Source organism: Notamacropus eugenii, chromosome 4 (assembly GCF_028372415.1).
Source record: "Notamacropus eugenii isolate mMacEug1 chromosome 4, mMacEug1.pri_v2, whole genome shotgun sequence".
In the NCBI taxonomy this organism is placed as follows: Eukaryota; Metazoa; Chordata; class Mammalia; order Diprotodontia; family Macropodidae; genus Notamacropus; species Notamacropus eugenii.
This window is the reverse complement of record NC_092875.1, coordinates 33,388,274-33,408,432: the sequence shown is the minus strand read 5'-3', so window position 1 is coordinate 33,408,432 and position 20,159 is coordinate 33,388,274. Positions and strand designations below refer to the sequence as shown.

Genomic DNA, 20,159 nt, shown 5'->3' with positions numbered 1-20,159 from the left:
GAGATAAGGTCAGTAACAGGCACAAAAACACGTTTCCCCTTTATCAAAGGGGCCAGGCTCTTTGTTTAGGAGGTAATTGATTTGATTGTTCACGGAGCCCTGGAGAGATGGGAGCTGTCTTGGCAGTGTATCTCCCCATGTGGCCCTGTTTGCTGGTACAGGGAGGGGCTCAGGCTGATTCTGTAGAGCTCAGCCAAGCCCTGGCTTGCTGAGGACTATGGGAGTGTTTATTGTGCCCCTTCCTTGGGGGGCTTTTTTCCGGGGAGAATTAAGAGACCCTATAGCTTAATGGAAACAGCTGAATCTGGAGTCAGGAGGAAAGTTGGATTTAAATTATCTGATGCTTGTATATCTACTTGTCCCTTTTGAGATTCCCTTTCCTTACTGGTAAAATGAAGATGAGAGGCAGGAGAGTATTGGGATGGAGGGTCAACTTTGGTGTCAGACCAAGAGTCAGGGTGTGGTGTCAGGTGTCATGAATCAAGAGATCAACAAAGAAAAGCAGAAACAGTACCTGTCCTCAAGGGGCCTCCATTCTAATAAGAAACACAAAATACATGCATATCTCAGAGTGAAAGCACTGGCAGCCTAGAGGGAATGGGAAATGGCCTTCTGCAGGAGGTGATGTTTGAGCTGCACCTTGCTGCTGTTGAGGATGATGGTGGTGGTGGTGGTGGTGGTGGTCCTTCCTTCTTGAGGAGGAAAGGTCTTTCCCAGACCTTAGTTTGTCTGAGACAATGCTGTATCATGAAGGAAGCCAGGGATTCTCAGAGGCAGAAGTGAGGAGGGAATGTCTTTGGGGAATGGAAGACAGTCTAAAGGCATAGATGAGGAAGATGGGGAGTTATGGGTCAGGAACAGTAAAGAGGTAAATATGATTGTATTGTAGAGTATGGAGAAGGGAACAATGTCTAAGAAGGCTAGAAATGTAGGAAGAGGCTGGATTGGGAAGAACTTTAAATGACAGAGAAGTTTACATTTGATCCTAGAGGCAATGGATCCTAGGGAGCCAGTGGAGTTTATTTAGTGGAAGGGAGTGGGGGGATGACATGGTCAGACCTATGATTTAGGAAAATCACTTTGGCAGCTTAGTGGAGGATGGAATAGAGTTGGGAGAGAGCCATTGGAGTAGTAGGGTGCCATTAGAGGCTATTGAATTGGGAAGTAGACATAATCAGAACTAAGGCAAACCTGGGTTGTATCTATCCAATCCAATGAACATTTATTAATAAGCAACTACTGTGTGCCAGGTGCTGTGCTAAGTACTGGGGATACTAAGATACCCCCTGCCCACAAGGAACTTATGATCTAACGTGAAGAGACAGCACATGAAATGAGGCAGGAAAGGGGGGATACCAGGAGGTACCTGGCTCAGGGGCATTTTGTTCCATGGAATTGAAACCAGTCAAAGAAGCATATACAAAGTAGAGTGAGAGTCCTAAAGGAAGGCATTGATTATTCCCTAGCCCTCCAATCAGAGGGGAGAAATGGCTTAGGGAGGTAGTGTCAGTCAATGCTCATGTTAGCAACATGGTGATGAGATTATAAGTGATGAGCTTAAACCTGGAAGAGGCTGCTTATTTGATGGAGTTGAAACAGGCAGATCAGTGGAGGAGATGTGCAGGATCTCTGACGGAAATCAGCTATGTGAGCATGGACAAGTCATTAGATCTCTCTGAGCTCCAGTTTCTTCATTTGTAAAATGAGGGTAGAGGTACTGGAGCATAGTGGATGGATCAGAAAGACCTGTATTCACATCCAGTCTCTGACACAAACCAGTCATGTGATGATAGGCAAGTCACTTAACCAGACAACTCTTTAAGATGATTAGGCATAGTTACAAACAACTCATTTCCTTTCAAGGCATTATGATACAATGGGAATCAGAGGGCTTGGGTTCTAGGTGTTGTTTTGATACTTACTATATTTGTGACAAGTTTCTTAACCCTTCTAGTCCTAGATTTCTTCACCTGTAAAATAAGAGTATTGGACATGATGCTCTCTCACATCCTTTCAGCATTAGATTTATGACAATATGATTCATTAAAGCTACACATTTCAGATTAAGACTCTCTGAATAGTGCAATTTTAATTCCTTCAATCAAAATTTGATTCACTGAATTTCTCATAATTTATATCATTCAAAAACTTGGATTCCATCATGGATATTGACTTCTATGACAAGTGAATGACACATTGAGGATTCAGTCTGTTGGGCTTGTGGATGAATTCAGGAAGCACACACAATTCTCTTGGTGTAGATGAAGTGGAGACCAGTGCATATACCAAATTAGAAGCTGGAAAATAATTAAGATTTAGGTTGAAGGCTAGAATATATAATTTTTGGAGTATATGAACTTAGGTTCAGTCAAAAATCTGATAATAAACTGAGTCTGTTATTAATTTTTTTAAAAAGACTATTAGTAAAATAGCAAGTCACAGATATTTATTGATGGGAGAAGTTTCCACAATGAGAGTTCTCTATTTTCCCAGGTCTGGACCAAGGAATTAAAGCAAATGCAGATATGAATACCTGTTCTACTCATCTCACAGGGTTGTTCTGAGGCTTAAATGAGAGCCTGGATAGAAAGTGCCTTAAAAAACTCCAAGTAAAATATATTTATTACCTATTCTTATTTGGGCATGGTTTGGAATAACCTTTACTTTTATTGATGTGGATAATTGAGAGTTGATGGCATTTAGCTCCTACTTCATAGGGGAATGTGGCTGATACAGAATGCTAGGATATGGATTGCTTTGGTGAGTATAGCCTTCTGAAAAGGCTGTCAAGCTCTACAAGCTCCATTTTTTTGATCTTGCCAGAGGACTGTCATACAATGGAAAGGGCATTGACTCTGCAGTCACAAGACTTGGGTTTAAATTCTGTGTTTGATGCTTGCCTCTGCGATGGTGGACAAGTCATGTCATTTCTCTTAGCTTCAAGTTTTTTGTCTGCAATATGAGGGACTTGGCTTTAGATAGCCTCTGAGGTCACTACCAACTCTAGCACTTGATTCTCCATTAGAACATAGACCTCTCAATGCCTCAGATTCTCCAAATCTCCTCTTCATAGGCTCATAGACATAAAGCTGGAAGGACTCACCTGGTACAACCTCACACATTTTACAGATGAAACTGAGGCCCCTTGAAGTTGTGTGGCTCGCCCACTTACAGAGGGCTTAAGAGGTGGAGTCAGGTATTGAACCCAGTCCCACTGATTTCAAACCATTTCCCCTGCATCATTGCATCACCTCTTTCTTCCTTCTATTTCTTCAACCTCAGACAGGTCAGTTTCAAAAAAGCACATTAGGCTAAGGTAGGCATATAGATCTCTCTTTAATTAAAAAGCTAAACCAGACTTTTCACAAATAAAAAGGCAGCAGAAATGATCCTTTCTTATAATTAATGCCGCTCTCTAAGCCCAGCTTTTAATGCTTCCACCTCATTTGTCTTATTAAGTATTTAGTTTTTTCTTTTAATTGGATTTGTTTATTGTCACCGAGTTTTAATTGCCTGTGCAGTGTTGGAAATACTTTGTTGAGGTCACATTGCTACAGTCTCTTGGTCTTCCTTGTGACTTGAGTGAAGCTGGTTCATCAATGTCAGTCAATCAAAAAGACTAATGAATTGTCTATATGTGCCAGGCACTGTGCTAGGCATCGAGGGATACAAAGACTGAAATGAAATCATGACTGCCCTCAAGGAGCTTGTATTCTATTGGGGTATCCAGGTGGGAAAGGGCTCCCAGTAGCCTCTGTCTGATTCTGAGAAGCCTGGCTGAAGGGGAGGGAAAGCCCCAGAAATACATCTGGAGGCAGGGGGCAGGCTGGACCAGTAAGTTCGGAAGAGAATAGGAGCATCAGGGACTTTATGTCTGAGTATTTTAACCATTCTTTCTTAGAAGGGAGAGAAAGAGGGAGTATGGAATGGGAGATAAAGCTGGCAAATCTGTGATGTCAGTGAAACTTGTCTTTAGTTTCCATCCCTCCTCTAAGATTCTCTCCACCCCACCCCCAGTCCCTCAACCCTCTTCCCTAGATAGCTGTCCTTCTTACAGCACTGCTCCCTCCCACCCCTGAGACCTGGACAGCACCTTAGACAATAAACTTTATTTCAGCAATTCAATTCCATTCAATTCAACCAATATTTATTAAATGTTCTCCAGTATATCAGGCAACCTGAAATAATGGACAGGGAGCCAGCCTCAGAGTCAGGAAGGCTTAGTTTAAGTCCTAACTCTGACACAAATGGGCTGTATGGTCCAAGGGCAAGTCTTTCAGTGCTCAAAGTTCCAGTTCAAATTAGGAGAGTGAGTTTCCTCACCTAGAACTTTCCTTTACCAATGAAATCACAGATGTAGTCTCTATCCCTGTTTGCTAAGCTGGTTGTGTTTGTCCTTTATTCTTGAAGATGATTATGACATCAGGGAGGTGATGACATGACTTGCACTTGACTTTGATTTGAGTGAGGGAGGGCTGTGCAAGGTCATCAGCCTCACTTCCTCCTCCAGAGCCATCTGGGTCCAAAGGCCAGATATTCATCAGAGTAACTAGAGATGGCTCAGGATTCAGTGAGATTCCCTGGCTTTTTTGGGCTAGGGTCTTTTCAGGTTCTCATTCTGAGTGAGGTAACACCCATTTAGTGAGTCAAGGGAAGGCCCCTTTAACAACAACATCAACAACAACATCAAAGTGGGAAAGGAAAACTCTCAGGTTGCTGGCCAAAACAGAAGCAATTACCATATACATTCACTCTGAGTCAGGAGAGCCCAGAAAATAGTCATTAAGTGGTTCTTGGGCAGGGACCTATTGTCCAATCTACGCACTCCAGAATGAAATGGATTTAAGGTTTGGTCTTTGAGAAAGAAATCTAGCCAGTAAATCCCAGGTTAACTTAGGTATTTTTTGACCATCAAAATTTACCTTCCTTTGGAGAGGAGACAGAGAGGGATAGGATTATTGAGGTCACAAAGACAAAGGTGAAACAGTCCCTGACTTTAAAGGGCTTACATTCTACTTGGAACTAACAACATGTACTTAGAACATGAAACATAAAATATATGCAAATTGCTTCTAAGTGGAGGGTACTGGAAAATGTAAAACGGGTTAGAAATGAGTAGAATAAGATTATAGAATTTAGGCCTTGGAGGGGCCATGGGGATCAATCCCAACAAAACCCCAGAAATGTGTAGTAGAAAGAACACCAGAGTGCAGAAGACCTGGGTTCATATTTTGGAGGTGCAAGGGAGCTTTGAGGTTATCTTGTCCAACCTCATTTTACAGATGAGAAAACTGAGACCCAGGCAGGGGGAATGACTGGATTAAGGCCACAAAGGTAGCAATGAGCAGAATCAGGCTTCAAACCCAGGACACCAACTTCAAATCCAGTGTTTTTCTCACTTCTGTCACCTCTGGCACTCACTAACTATGTGACTCTGGGCCTTTTCCCTCTGAACCTCAGTTTTATCATCTGTAAGATAGTGATGAAACAATATTTTCACTACCTAACTAAGAAGAGTGTTGTAAAAAAAAAAAAAAAGCCCCCTCTGAACCTTAGAATAGACTTAAAAACACAAATTATAAAAAAATCCAACACTTTCTTGTCTTCCTCCTCTTTTCCCTTAACCATTTGTAGTTCTGAAAAACAATAATAAGTCTTTTTTTTTAAAATTGAAAAGTACTTTTATTTCTCCCTTTCTGGCATAAAACCAGCAAGGGGCATCGAATCCTTGTCATTCATGGTTTTAGTCAGGCCCTGAAAAAGTCTTTGGGTTTCCTGGATGATTAGAGGGGCAAAGAGTCCCTTCTTTGCACCTACTTGAGATTTGGTTCATAACAAACAATCTGAGTGCCTTGCATAAATTGGAGTTGGAGGGATCCCAGAGCGTAATGACAAGGGGCTGGACTCAACTCAGTCAAACGTTGTTATTTAGTCAATACAAAGCACTGAAATTCAGCCAGTCAGCACCATGGAGAGCACCCACCATCAGGGCCCTAGAAAGTTACCAAGAACTGGAAAGTGGCCCTTGTCTTTGGAGATCTGTAAGGGATCTTAGAAGACCTTTAGTTCAATCTCTTTGTTTTACAGATAAGGAAATTAAGACCCAGAGAAGTTAAAGGCTTTCTTTTTACTATATCACTAAGTCACTTGAGACCTCAGTTTTCTCATTTGAAAATTGAAAGTTTTAAACTTTGGTCATCATCTTGAGGCATTTATTAAGCATTTTCTATGTGCCAGCCCCTGTCCTAAGTACTGAGTAATATCAAGGTCCTTTCCATCTCCAAATACTATGACCTACTAGTATTTTCTTCTGGGATGGTAAACTTTTTCTTATTCATCCCTCCGAGATGGATGAGTTCAGTCAGAAGAGCGCTGAACTCAGAAGACATAAGTGTGAATCCTGGTTTAGCTACTATATACATCTGTGTGATCTTGACCAAGTCATTTCCCTTCTTTTTGCCTTGCTTTCCTCATCTATAAAATGATAGGGTGGGACTGCCTGACTCCTAAGATTCTTTTCACCTCTAGTAATCTTTGAATCAAAAATCTCTCCCAGAACCCAGGACTGAGCTTTTCTCATGGCAGGTAGTTGCAGAAGAGGCAGAATTTTGGTTTCATCAATGGAGAAATGTTTTCAAAGTTGGGGATACTTGGGTTCAGGTTGCACCTTCGATGCATCTGGCTTGTAGGATCCTGGGCAGGCCACACCCACTTCTCAGTGACTTGGATAACTCCCTAAGATTATAAATTGCAGAACATTCATTGATTCCTTTGACTGAAGTAGTGTCTTCACTAGGAGTTTCTTGAAACAATGGAATCATAGGTCTGGATAAAGAAACAAATATGTATTGAGTGAACATTGACCAAGTGAGATTCTGATAGCTTATATCTTAATTAAGACAGTTATTTTGTGAAATTATGGTTGGTGCAAAGCATGATCAGTAGGGGAAACTGAAAGGACCATGAGGCCATATACATTTAGAGGGAGAATAGATAGTAGTCCACACTTCTCATGTAATAGAGGAGATTGACTGGTTGTTGTTCTTTCTTCTCAGAGAGGACCAAGATGACATCATTATGTTAGGGTCAAGGTACAGTGTGTCTGACAGTGATAGATCAGACTGATACCAGCTCTGAAAGCTCTACCACAGGTTGGACACAAGTAGTCCTTGTGAATATGTGGAGTGGAAGTGTCCAAATTTGCACATCTCATACTTTATTTGAGCCACTGCAGAGCAGGAAACTGATTCCCAAAGGGGTCAAACAATTTGCCAAAAGGTCATATAGGAATCAAATGACAGAGTTTAGATTTGAACCCAGCTTTCCTCACTCCAGAATCAATACAGTTCCACTGCCACAAAAGAAAATATAATCTCAGTGAATGACATGAAGCATTTCACATTTTGCAAGAGGAACCCCAAACATTCCCATTAGGAGTATGGTAACACACTATGGGTAACAGCCCTACATGATATAGATGGAAAATTAATATTTGTCCTCTCCCCCCCATTTCCTTTGAATCCAAATGTCTAGAGGTATCCTCCATTCCTTGCATTGAAATGGGACATTTTCCAATCAAATAGGAAGGAGAGCCAGCTTTCACTGGATTGCTCAATGAACAGGAGTTACTGGGCATTAGCCAAAGAAAGCACAACCTTAGATGACCAGACAGACTCCTTTTAGATGACCCTCCTGGGGTCTGTCATAAAATCAATCCAGTCTTCAGAAAGAACACAGCTGTCTGTTGCTTGGTGATGCTTCCTTGGGCTGCCATGGCTGGGAGCAAGAAGAAGGAGGATAGGACTTTTTGGGAGCTAATGCAACTGGTGGCTGCAGGTTGTGTTGTGAAGTATTTAACTTCCTTAAAATGAGGCTGGAGATGCTGAGGACCCAGAGCTCCAGTTTTGGCTTCCAAACTTACCACTGAGTACAGTGGCTTCCTTCCTGCAGTCCCGCTGTTCCCCAAGTGCAGTATAAAATCTCCAGTAGAACAACCTCAGTGAATAAGATTTAAGTGCCTTCAATTCCTGGGGAAGGTATAGGGGCTTTAATTACGATTTTTCCAGTGGAAACCATGACCAGTTTTCTCCATTCTCACTGTTTTTTATGGAAGAAATCTCACAGAAGGAAACTCAAAATTTGAGTTATGCTCAAATCATGTTGGAGCAAATTTGCATTTTTTGAAAAATGCATTATAGAAGAACTGACCATAGTTTGCAGATTTTGCTCTCTTTTTAAAAATCAGTACAACAGCCTCCATTTTTAGACATCAGAGGATTGGCTCTTGGAAAGGCTCCACAATTAGTAAATGGTACAGCCAGGACTGAAACTTAGGTCTTTCTGACTCCACATCCAATAGCTCAATTTCATTCAGTTCAGCAAGCATTTATTAAACATCTATTATATTCAAGACACTGCTAGAAAATGGGACTGGATACAGAAAAGAATATAAAGCATTCCCTGCTTTCAAGTAAATTACTTACATTCTGCTGGGGCATTACACATATAAAAAGATAAGAAAATGAAGGATAATTTGCAGAAGGAGGATACGCTGACAATTGGCAAGTTCTTTGTAGGAGGTAGCACCTGAGTAGAGCCTTAAAGGAAAATAAGGATTTTAAGAGTCTGAGAGGAGGAGGGAGAACATTTCAGTTAGAGGGGATAACCCAGGCAAAGAGGGAGGTGAAGATTGAATGCTGAATTCAGGAAATTCCAAGTAAGTCACTTGGATTGGAATGTTGAGTGTGTAAAGGGGAATAATGTAAAATAAATCTGGAAAGCTAAACTTTGAATGCCAAGATGAAGAGTTTGTGTTTTATCCCAGAGGCAATAGGTAGCCATTAAGGATTTTTGAGCAGAGGAATAACATGATGTGACTTGTGTTTTAGAAAGATTATTTTGGCAGGTGTGTAGATCAATTAGAGAAGAGAGAATTTAGAAAGTTGGGGCACAGTTAATAAGCTATAGCAATCATCCAGCTAAGAAGTGAAAAGGTCTGAATTAAGGCGGTGGCAATGTGAATGCAGAAAAGGAAATGGATGTGGGGAATCTCAATGGGTCATGTTAGGGATGGTCAGCAGATACTGTTTGTCTGTTATAATAATATTAGCTATTATGAATGATTTAAGGTTTGAAAAACTTTTTTTAAAATTTTATTTAATTTTTCATTTTTAACACAGTTCATATCAAGTAAAACATTCCAACTTTTGGTCAGGTGATACTTCTCTTAAAGCATTTACAATATAGATAACAAACGAATTTTTTTTTTTAAAGATTAACCAACTGAGACACAAATAATAATTATGTATGCTAACTTCACAAGCCCTTGACTTAATTGTCTCTACAGTATTACTAACAATTAATGGACCCTAATTTATTGTTGTTGGTCTAAAGTCCTAAGCCTAATAGCTTAATTTTAGACTTAACCTCAGATGTTCCCCTACCAACAATCTATAATTTAATGGATCCGGTATTAAGCTTACAAACCTTTTGACTATAGGAAATTGCCACTAAGAGTAGGAACAGTGCAGGGATACAATATCTCCCCAACTTCATGTCAGTTCTAGGCAGGAGTAGATTGTCCACTTGCATTCAGTCAGGCTTAAAGTCTACCAGGTGTCAGAGGGGAAATTGAGTCAGGAGAATCCTACCTCAGCTCAGGCTGAACAGCCCCTCTTCCACCCTTCCCATGAGGTCACCTTTTGCTGTTCATACCAGCATCTCACAGGCTTACTGGAATCATGGATTGGAGGCTCAGATCTCCTTTCTTGCTCTCCATACCTGGAGTTAGAATCAGAAGAGCAGTCAGTTAATAGTCCCATAGCATCTTAAAATAGCAAGTTCCAATAACCAGGTTTCAGATATGACTGTAATTTCACATTGGCTAAGGAGCATCTTTTGAGGCAGGTCTTAGTGGCTTACATGCCTCTCTATACATGTTCTAGTTCCTGATTAAATAACGATCATAAAGTCAAATTTACCTTTAAAACCTTAACTTTTCCATCAATGCCAAATTTTATCTGAGGTTACCTGCCTCTAGGAAACTTAGACTAAAATTCTTTTCCCCAAACTAAAGATGTCTCTGATTTAGTCTCAGTAATTAATTCAGTCAATTGTTTTAATACTGATTGCTTTTACATCACTTTGTAACATGTCCAATTTTTCTCCCCATCTCTCCCCTCCCCCACTCCCTAATACCTTGCATTCTGATTACCCCTTCCCTCAATGTACCCTCCCTTCTATCACATTCCACCCTTCCCTTATCTCCATCTTCTCTCTTTTCTTGTATGGAAAGATAAATATCTATACCCCATTACCTGTTTTTCTTATTTCCCTGTTATATGCAATAATAATTCTCAACGTTTGTTTCTAATACTTTGAATTCCAACTTCTCTCTCTCCCTGCCTCTCTACCCAACCCTACTGAGAAGGCAAACAATTCAATACAGACTAAATATGTGTCATTTTGCAAAAGACTTCCATAATAATCATGTTGTGTAATACTAACTAAATTCCCCTCTATCCTACTCTATCTCCCCTTATTTTTTTATTCCCTTGTTCCTTTGTTCCTTCCCAAAAGTGTTTATTTCTAGTTACTCCCTCCTCCCATTTGCCCTCCCTTCTATCATTCCCCTCACCCCAGTTGTCACCTCTTCCCCTACTTTCCTGTAGTGTAAGGTTGATTTTCATACCAAATTTAGTAAGCATGTTATTCCCTCCTTAAGCCATATGTGGAGAGAGTAGCTTCACTTTTCCCCTCTCCCCTTCTCCCTTTTCTCCTCCATTGGACAAGATTTTTCTTATCTCTTTTATGAGTTATAGCCTGCCCCATTCCATTTCTCCCTTTCTCCTCCCAGTATTTTCCTCCCTCACCCCTTAATTTTTATTTTATTTTATATTTTTTTGTGCATACTATCTCTTCTGGTTCAACAAAACCTGCACTCTCTATCTGTGTGTGTGTGTATGTATGTACAATCCCTCCACCCATACTGAGAAATATACTGAAAAAATACTGAGAAATACTGAGAAAAGTCTCAAGAATTACAAATATTTTCTTTCCATGTAGGAATGTAAACAGTTCAGCTTTAGAAAGTCTTTTATGATTTCTCTTTCCTGTTTACCTTTTCATACTTCTCTTGATTCTTGTATTTGAAAGTCAAATTTTCTCTTCAGTTCTGGTCTCTTCATCATGAATGATTGAAAGTCCTCTATATCATTTAATGACCATTTATTCCCTTGAAGTATTATACTCAGTTTTGCTGGGTAGGTGATTCTTGGTTTTAATCCCAGTTCCTTTGACTTCTGGAGTATCCTATTCAAAGCCCTTTGATCCCTTAATGTTGAAGCTGCCAGATCCTGTGTTATCCTGATTGTATTTCCACAATATTTGAATTGTTTCCTTCTAGCTGCTTACAGTATTTTCTCCTTAACCTAGGAACTCTGAAATTTGGCCACAATATTCCTAGGAGTTTCTCTCTTCTGGTCTCTTTCAGGAGGTGATTGGTGGATTCTTTCAATATTTATTTTGCCCTCTGGTTCTAGAATATCAGGGCAGTTTTCCTTAATAATTTCATGGAAGAGAATGTCTAAGCTCTTTTTTTTGATCATGACTTCCAGGTAGTCCCATAATTTTTAAATCGTCTCTCCTAGATCTATTTTCCAGGTCAGTTGTTTTTCCAATGACATATTTCACATTATCTTCTATTTTTTCAAACTTTTGGCTTTGTTTTTTAACTGCCTGGTTTATCTCATAGTCATTCAGTTTCCTGAACTCAATTCTCTCTTTCCACAAACTATTTTGTTCAGTGAGCTTTTGAACTTTCTCCTCCATTTGGCTAATTCCGCTTTTTAAAGTCTCCTTCTCCCATTGGCTTTTTGGACCTCTTTTTCCAATTGAGTTAACCTCTTTTTAAAGGTGTTATTTTCCTCAGCATTTTTTTGGTTCTCCTTTAGCAAACTGCTAACTCATTTTTCAAGCTCTTCTATTGTCTGAGCCTAGTTTAAGTTCCCTTTGGAGGCCATGGAGGCAGGGGCCTTGACTTCCTGTGACAGTATGCCTTGTTCTTCCCCATCTGAAAGGATGAGAGGAGACACCTGTTCCCCAAGAAAATAACCTTGTATGGTCCTATTTTTTTCCCCTTTTTTGGGCATTTTCTCAGCCAGTTACTCGACTTCTGAATCCTTTGTCAAGAGGATGGTCCTATTGTCCCTCCTCTCCCCAGTGCCATGTTCCAGGCTGAGATTTGACTCAGCTGCTTGATTTCCCGGGGCTTTGGGTGGGTGTGGGGTCATCATTCAGGGCTGAGGTTTAGATCAGCTGGTCCCTATTGCCAGAGGCTTTAAGCTGAGCTGCCTGGACCATGGACCCAAGTTGCTTCCCAGCCACCATAGCTGCCTGCAATCTACTGCTGCTGTTGCTGCCTTCCCCTGGGGCTGTTGCTGGAGGAACCCCATTTCCCTCTCTCCCAGCTTGGAAAGCCCTCCCACACTGACCTTTGGAGTTCTCTTTGTCGCTTGTGGGTGGAGGGATCTGGGACCCTGCCTGCTGGGAATTCTGCCTCAGAGGCCTGTTCAGGTCCTCTTCCTCCTAGGGCCATGTAGCCAGGGCTGCACTCCATTCTGCTCAGCATCCCATGAGATAGACCTTTCCTGTCAGCCTTCCAGGTTACCTTTGCCTGGAAACCTCTTTCACTCTGTTGTTCTGTGGCTTCTGCTTCTCTAGAATTTGTTGAGAGTTGTTTTTTACAGATATTTTGTGGGCTGTGGAGGAAGCTCTAGAGTTTATGCCATCCTGGCTCCACCCCGAAAAACTCTTTTACAAGTATTAAATCATTTTATCTTCAAAACAACCCTGGGAGGTAGGTGATATTGTTATCCCCATTTTACGGAGGGGGAAGCTGAGGCAGACTGAAATTTAGTGACTTGCACAGGATCATACATCTAGGAAGTGTTTATTCCCTTTGAGATATGAAACAACCAAAGCAGAGAGAGGTTCAGTAACTGACTCAAGCTCACACAGCTTGTTAAAGGCAGAATTCAGCCTGGGCAACCAATCTGAGAACTGTAGGTCAACAGAATAATACCAAGAGGTCAGGAATTTTCTATCTTAACCCTCAGCCCAACTCCTCATGGTTGCTTATGGACAAGCTGCCTAATCTAGAGAGATTTCCACAGTTATAAAAGTAATCCTGATTGCCCCTGACATTTTCCAGATGTTGAAATGAACATCTGCATCTCATTATCTCTAGACGAGTTTGTATTTTATCTTAAAGATAACAGGGAACCAAAGGAGGTACTTGTGCACAGGAGTAATAGGGGCCAATTTGAACACAAGGATGACCATGTGACTGAGGGCCTTGGAGGGTCCCAGAGGCAAATCTAGCTATCTTCTTTGGGGTCTGTGGTGCCCAAAGATTGCCATATACTCCATTCATTCATCTGAGCTTAGAATGGAGCCGTGTGTGTGTGTGTGTGTGTGTGTGTGTGTGTGTGTGTGTGAGAGAGAGAGAGAGAGAGAGAGAGAGAGAGAGAGAGAGAGAGAGAGAGAGAGAGAGAGAGAGAGAGAGAGAGAAAGAGAGAGATGCTGTGGTGCTTTCCTAGGTATGTAATAGCTATTTTAAGATGGGAGCCTCTGGGAGTCTTCCCAAGACTCTACCAGAGTCTTGATCTCTACTGCAAACTGGAAGCAAAGCATTCCTATATAGGCTCAGGCTGGAGAACAATCCTGGAAACCTGATCTTGACCCATTGCAGGGGCCCTTAGCTTTCAGTTTCTCCAGAGATGGGAAGAGACATCAGGGACCAGAAGGAAACCTACTTATGCTTTTATCTCCAGTGATAATGAGATGCTGAGATTCATTTCACCAGATTTTAATCACTGAAGAAGGAACTCTTCTAATGTGCTATCAGACACATGCTGCTAGATTCATCTTCCTAAAGTACTTTTTAGATAACTCCCTTCCCCCACTAAAAACCCTTAACTTCCTTCTCATGGCATTCTGAAGGGAACACAAAGCTTGATATCATTTCCACCCCTCATACTTCAGAATCAAGGCAAGCTGGGCTATGTACTTTTCCCAAGCAAATAGTGCCCTCCCTTTCCTCCAAGTCTTTGCTTACACTACCCTGCCATTGTGGAATACCCTCCTTACCCCCTCTAATTATCCCCCCTTCTTATTTCCACTTGCTAAATTTTTCCCTCTCCTTCAAAGCCCAGCATCCTCCAGGAAACTTTCTCTGATCTTACTGCGCCCAAAGGGAATACTCCGTCCTCTCGAAGCCCAAGCACACTTTGTGGCAATTTGCTTTTTCTATGATCTCCTTGATGTAGATAACTGCTAGTGGAAAACTTCCTCTATCAGTGCAGAACTCCAGTTATTCTGAAAGTTAAAGTCTTTAGAAAGTTGCGTAAGGTACCAAGAGGGTTAAGTGATTTGCCCAGGGCCACAGTGCAGTAGGTGGTAAAGGTAAGACTTGAACCCAGATCCTACTGGCCTGGAGGCAGCTCTGTCCATTAAACCAGGTGTTTTCATCATTTGGTATATCCTAACTTTGATCAGAGTAATTAATTTCCTTATTTTATTGCCTCGCTAGACCAACAGCCCCTTAATACTACTATAAGTGTTTGTTTCCTTAATAGAATTTAAATTTCTTTAAGGGACAGATTTACTTATTTGTACTTGTATCCCTAGTGTCTAACATAGTATCTTTCACATTGTTTTTGTTATTTTTATAGTTCAATCATGTCTGACCATAACCTCATGGACCATAGCATGCCAGGCCCTTCTATTTGTCTCCCATTGTCTCTCAAAGTCTGTTGGGGGTCATCTCCAATCATCCAAATCTTGTCACTGGACCCAGATGACTCTAGAGGAAAAAGTGAGGCTAGTGACCTTGCGTAGCCCTCCCTCACTTAAATCCCATTCATGACATCATCTTCTTGATGTCATGGTCCTTTTTTGAGAATGAAGGACAAGCAACAACCTAAAGTCTGTTCAGGCTCATGTTAGTTGCTTCCATGACTATATCTGTCCATCTCATCCTCTGCCATCCTCTTTTCCTTTTGCCTTCAATCTTTCCTAACATTAGGGTCTTTTCCAATGCATCCTGTTTCCTCATGTGTGGCCAAAGTATTTAAGCTTCTGCTTCAGTATTTTTTATTTCAAAGAATAATCTGAATTAATTTCTTTAAGTATTGACTGATTTGATCTCTGTCTTGCATATAGGTAGGTGTTTAATATTTGTTGAACTGAATTCTGCTTCTTTGTATAAGCAAAAATCCATATGTGTCTAGTGAATACTTGCTGAATGAATGAGAGAGAATGAAAAAAAAGAAAGAGCAGTGAATGAGTGAATGAATGATTTGATGACTGATTACTTATTTTTCTCATGTGATCTCTTTCAGGAAGCCCCAGCATCTGGCTATGACAGACACAGTGCTTAGCAACAGTTCTGATCGCTGGATGTGCCCCAATGACAGATCCATGGCTCTCCGCACAAGGTAAGCTACTGTTTATTCCTGGTTATGATTTGGGGAGTGGGTACAGGTTTTTTTCTTCAGATAAAAAGAAATAAAGACTATCTTCACCAGAGCAGGATCCTTCAAACTAGGTAGACTTTTGCAGTGATAAATGAGTCTCAATTCCACACTGGTTGTGAGACTTTAAAATGTACCTCGGTTCACTATCAAGTTTTTAAGTTTTAATCCTGGAATTCCAGTGAAAAGAGAGACTAGTATGGTATAAAAACCATAATATTAGGAGTCAGGGCACTTGGGTTCTACTCTTGCTAAGCTAGTTCTTGCTAAACTGGAGGTTTTAGCAAGGGTCCAGGAGAGGACAATGAGGATAGTGAGGGGTCTCAGTTCAGTCCTGTCTGATTCTTTATGACCCCATTTGGGGTTTTCTTGGCAGAGATAGTGGAGTGGTTTGTCATTTCCTTCTCCAACTCATTTTATAGATGCAGAAACTGAGGCAAATAGGGTTAAGTGACTTTTCTAGGATCACATAGCTAGTAAGTACCTGAGGCCAGATTTAAACTCAGGTCTTCCTGACTCCAGGACTAAGGCTCAATCCACCGCACTATCTAGCTGACTGAGAGACCTCAAAGTCATGTCATATAAGTGTTGGCTGAGGCATGTAGGAATGTTTAGCCTGGAAAAGAGAAGAATTGGGATGGTGGAGAGAGTACATGACAACCACCTTCAAGTGTCTGGAGGCCTATCACATGGAAGAGGAATGAGATTTATTCTACTTGGCTCCAGAGAGCAGAACTGGGAATAATGGGTAGAAGTTGCAGAGAAACAAATTTTGGCTCAATGTAATCAAGAGCTTCCTAACAATGAGTGATCCCAAGTGAAATGACTGCCTTGACAGGTGCTGGGTTCCTCCTCCCTGGGGGTCTTAAAGAAGTCCCTTGTTGAAAATGTTATAGAGAAATTTCTTGTTCAGATAAGAACCGAACTTCAAGCCTTTGAAGTTCCTTTCAACTCTGAGAGTTTGTGTTAGTCCTGGCTTTGATACTGGCTAGCTGTCTAAGCTAGGTAAGTCATTCTCTCACCCTGGGTCTCAGTTCATTCTCCTATAAAATGAAAAAGGTCAGACTGGACAATTAACAACTTTGTCAACCACAACGATAGTGATAATAATAGGTAAGATCCAAGAGTGGAAACAGAAGTCCCCATGGACTCAACTAACAATATGTTGACAAAGAAACATCAAACAAATGGCTTTGTTTATAGAAATGGAAAGGTTTGTGATACTAAATCAGGATGAGGTTGTTGCCATGAGAAATTACAGATGGAAGCCTAGATTTATTGATTATTCTAGATTATGCAGGGAAACAACAGAAACTGTACCATATGACTCCTGGCTACCAAAGGTCTACCAAGATATACCCTGGTGACCAGGGTCATTCATATACCAGAATTTCAGTATCTTTGATTCATAAACTAACAGATGATAAATCCCTGTTTTGCAATTAATACCAATATAATATCTTTGAGAATTCAAGAGATGAACTGTACCAGATCTAGAGCATGAACACATAAATCTGTTGTCCAATCATAACAAATTGAAAGACAACATTTGAAATAGCTCTCCCTATACCAAATACTCATAATCTCCCAGTAACATAGAATGGAAATATCTCAAAATATAGAAACCTAGCAAACTATGAGTATGACTACGATGAAGAACACATCATTCCTCTTGTCCTGTTTGCTACTGGAGTTTTCCCGAGGATGCTTCCAGTGAGCCTGCAGAAGATGAGTATAACATCCTAACACTTTCATTCAGCTACAAAAAGTAGTTATTTTTTCTGCCTTGCAAACATCCATAGAGCATTCAATATAAAAGAATGATAACAGGATAGAAGCTTGTCCCAGGATCATTTCTATCTGAATCCAACTGAAAATAGATGAGGTTAAGATAATAACAATAATCATAGTAAATCAAAGTCACAAGAACAGGATGAAGTATGTGCCATCCCTAGCATCCCCTCCACTACTGAAGCAGTCCCCAAAGTAATTCAGTGATCCTACAAAAGACCAACTTACATCCCAACACTTTTAGTGAAATGATTGAAATTCATAAAGCATTTATTAAGTATTTACTATTTGCAAAATACTAGAGATTCAAATAGAAAAGTCAGACAGCCTTTGTTTTCAAGGAACTGACAGTCTAATCAAAAAGACAAGTATGGCAGGTTTTAGCTACAAGTCAGATGTAAAATCCCATGGTCCTTAAGGTGTAGGGGTAAAGCAGATGGTCATGCCCGGTTTTAACATCATTTCCACTGATAAAATCCTATCACATTCTGATGCTGAATTATTTGCTATGATCAAGGACTTTGGTGACAAGAACCTTCTTTTCTGGGTATCTAGAGGCTGTGATCATCACACCTGCAGGAACAGTGTCCAGGTTGCATCTTCCAGGATGATAACTGAGGACACTGGACTAGAAGCATTGCTATCCCCAAGACTATTGGGTTTAGGGTCCTGGGCTTTCCTTCACTGGGGTTTGAGGGAAGATGGTGGTCAAGGTGGTGACTTGAACTGCTTGCTGCCTGCTGACTCCTGTCTCCCACTCAGAGGGTCCTGCTTTTACAGCTAGGCTGGTTTACCTTCACAGTGAATGCCTGTTGGTTGGCAGTTGGTAGGAATAGTTAGCCCTTTCTCCATAACAGTTACCTCCCCAGAGGATAGATGTGAAGACTGGGGACAAGCAGTCTGGGGAATGATGCAACCCCCAGGACTCCTGTGCTTACCCACAAGTCAGTGGCAGCTTACAAGCAGCTGTTGCTGGTGATGATGAGGAAGGAGGGATCCCTTCTCAATAACAATTTGTTTGTTGATGTGTCAAATTTATAATTAAAATATGTATGTACACATACATACACATGTATGCATGTATTATACGTATATACATGCATACACACATATCTTTAAAAAGCCAACGGTGGGGGGAAAAAACTGGAAACCAAAATGATCTTGTAGTACCACCTCAAATAACAGATGATAAATTGTCATGGAGAAGAAAACCATCTCAAAAGCAAATGGCCCAGAAAACCAAGATGGCCCTTCTACAGTGCAGCACATATTCAAATGAACAGTGTTAGCAATTTCTGTCACTCTATAATCTACTTCACAGACAAAAAAATGAAGCAATAAGAAGGACATCCATCTCTGCAATATGCTGCAGAACACTAAATTCAAGAATAATAGCAGGATGGCAATTTGTCCTGAGTTCTCTTCTATGTGAACTATGTCAAGAAAGATGAAAATGAGATAATAATATTGATAATGATAAGAACAGTAATGCTATCTGACACTTTTGTGGTACTTTAAGGTTTGTAAAGTACTCTATAAATATCTCATTTGATCCTCACAGCAACCTGGAAGGTAGGTGCTATTATACCCATTTTACAGATGAAGGAACTGAGGCACAGAGAGACTGAGTGACATGCCTGAGGTCACACAGCTAATAAGTATTAGAGGCAGATTATGAACCCAGGTTGATTCTGACTTCTTTTTTTGATTAGGTTTTGTTAGAAGTAAGCTTCCCTCTGAAAGCAAAGTGGGTTTCTAAAGCCTACACTGGAATCCAATATAATGTGAAAAGAATATCTCACCAACTGAAAAATGTGTCTCTATTGAATGACCAGTAGTCCAGAGGGTAAATGGGATTAAAGATGGAGTCTGCTTTAATAAATGCCAGTCATTTAAAATCCCATCCATTAAGACTGTGTTTAGCCAATATGAAATCCAACCATTGTTTCCCGTTTATATTGGGATTACTCAAACAGTCCATGGCCGTGTTCATGAGTACACTCCTGAGAGCCTACCGAGAATCTTGACATTCTAAATGCCTCAAGTCACCACTGATTGCTCTTGCTTTTTCATCATATATTAAAATTGTTTTTCAATAAATGCTAATGGCTAACTAATAGCCATCCTGCATGACGCCAGAGTTGCTGCAGTGGTAATGGGTAATGCAGACATTTCTAATGTCTTTCTCAAGCAAATTAAGAAATCCAGCTTTAATTAACATCCCATTGGACACACTTGCAGCTGAAACAATTGCCGAATGTCTTCATTTCTCTGCTGCTTTCGATTCAGCACGTTTGACCTGCTGATCGTTTCTGAAACTGATGGCTAAGGGCATTCAGAATCCCAGAATCTCAGCATTGGAAGGCCTTCTAGTCCAAGCCATCCCTGCACAAGATGTCCCACTACAACAACCCCTAAAGGGCCTTCCAGTGAGGGACACTTCCCTGCCTCTCTAGGCAGCCCATCACGCTTACAACTTATCCTTATTCACAAGGAGTTTTTTATGGACAGAGAACCCAGATTTGCTTCTTTGTGGTGGATTTGTTCCTCGTCTTGCCCAGTGGAACTAAGTAGAACAAGCCTATTCCCTGTTTAATATGACAAGCCTTCCACTTGAAGACTACTCTTATGCTCCTTCACCCCCATCTCTCCTTTTTTCCATACCAAGCATTTGCAATTACTTCAGCCTTCTTATGGTCTAAACTTGAACCCTTTGATCTTCCTGTTTGTATTCCTTTGGACACCCTCCAGCTAGGTGGTACATAGATAAAACACTGTGTTCACATCTGGCCTCGGATGTTTATTAGCTGTGTGACCCCAGGCAAGTCACTTAAC

The 20,159-nt window shown here is 40.8% G+C and overlaps 1 protein-coding gene across 2 annotated transcripts in view; it reads left to right on the top strand.

The window, feature by feature from the left end:
- RPH3A (rabphilin 3A) overlaps positions 1-20,159 on the top strand; it is a 171,173-nt gene that overhangs the window by 31,534 nt on the left and 119,480 nt on the right. For both annotated transcript variants that reach the window (XM_072600400.1, XM_072600399.1), the window contains exon 2: positions 15,402-15,497. In XM_072600400.1, the coding sequence (XP_072456501.1) occupies positions 15,421-15,497 (77 nt within the window). In that variant the 5' untranslated portion in view covers positions 15,402-15,420. The remainder of the gene's footprint in view (positions 1-15,401; positions 15,498-20,159) is intronic.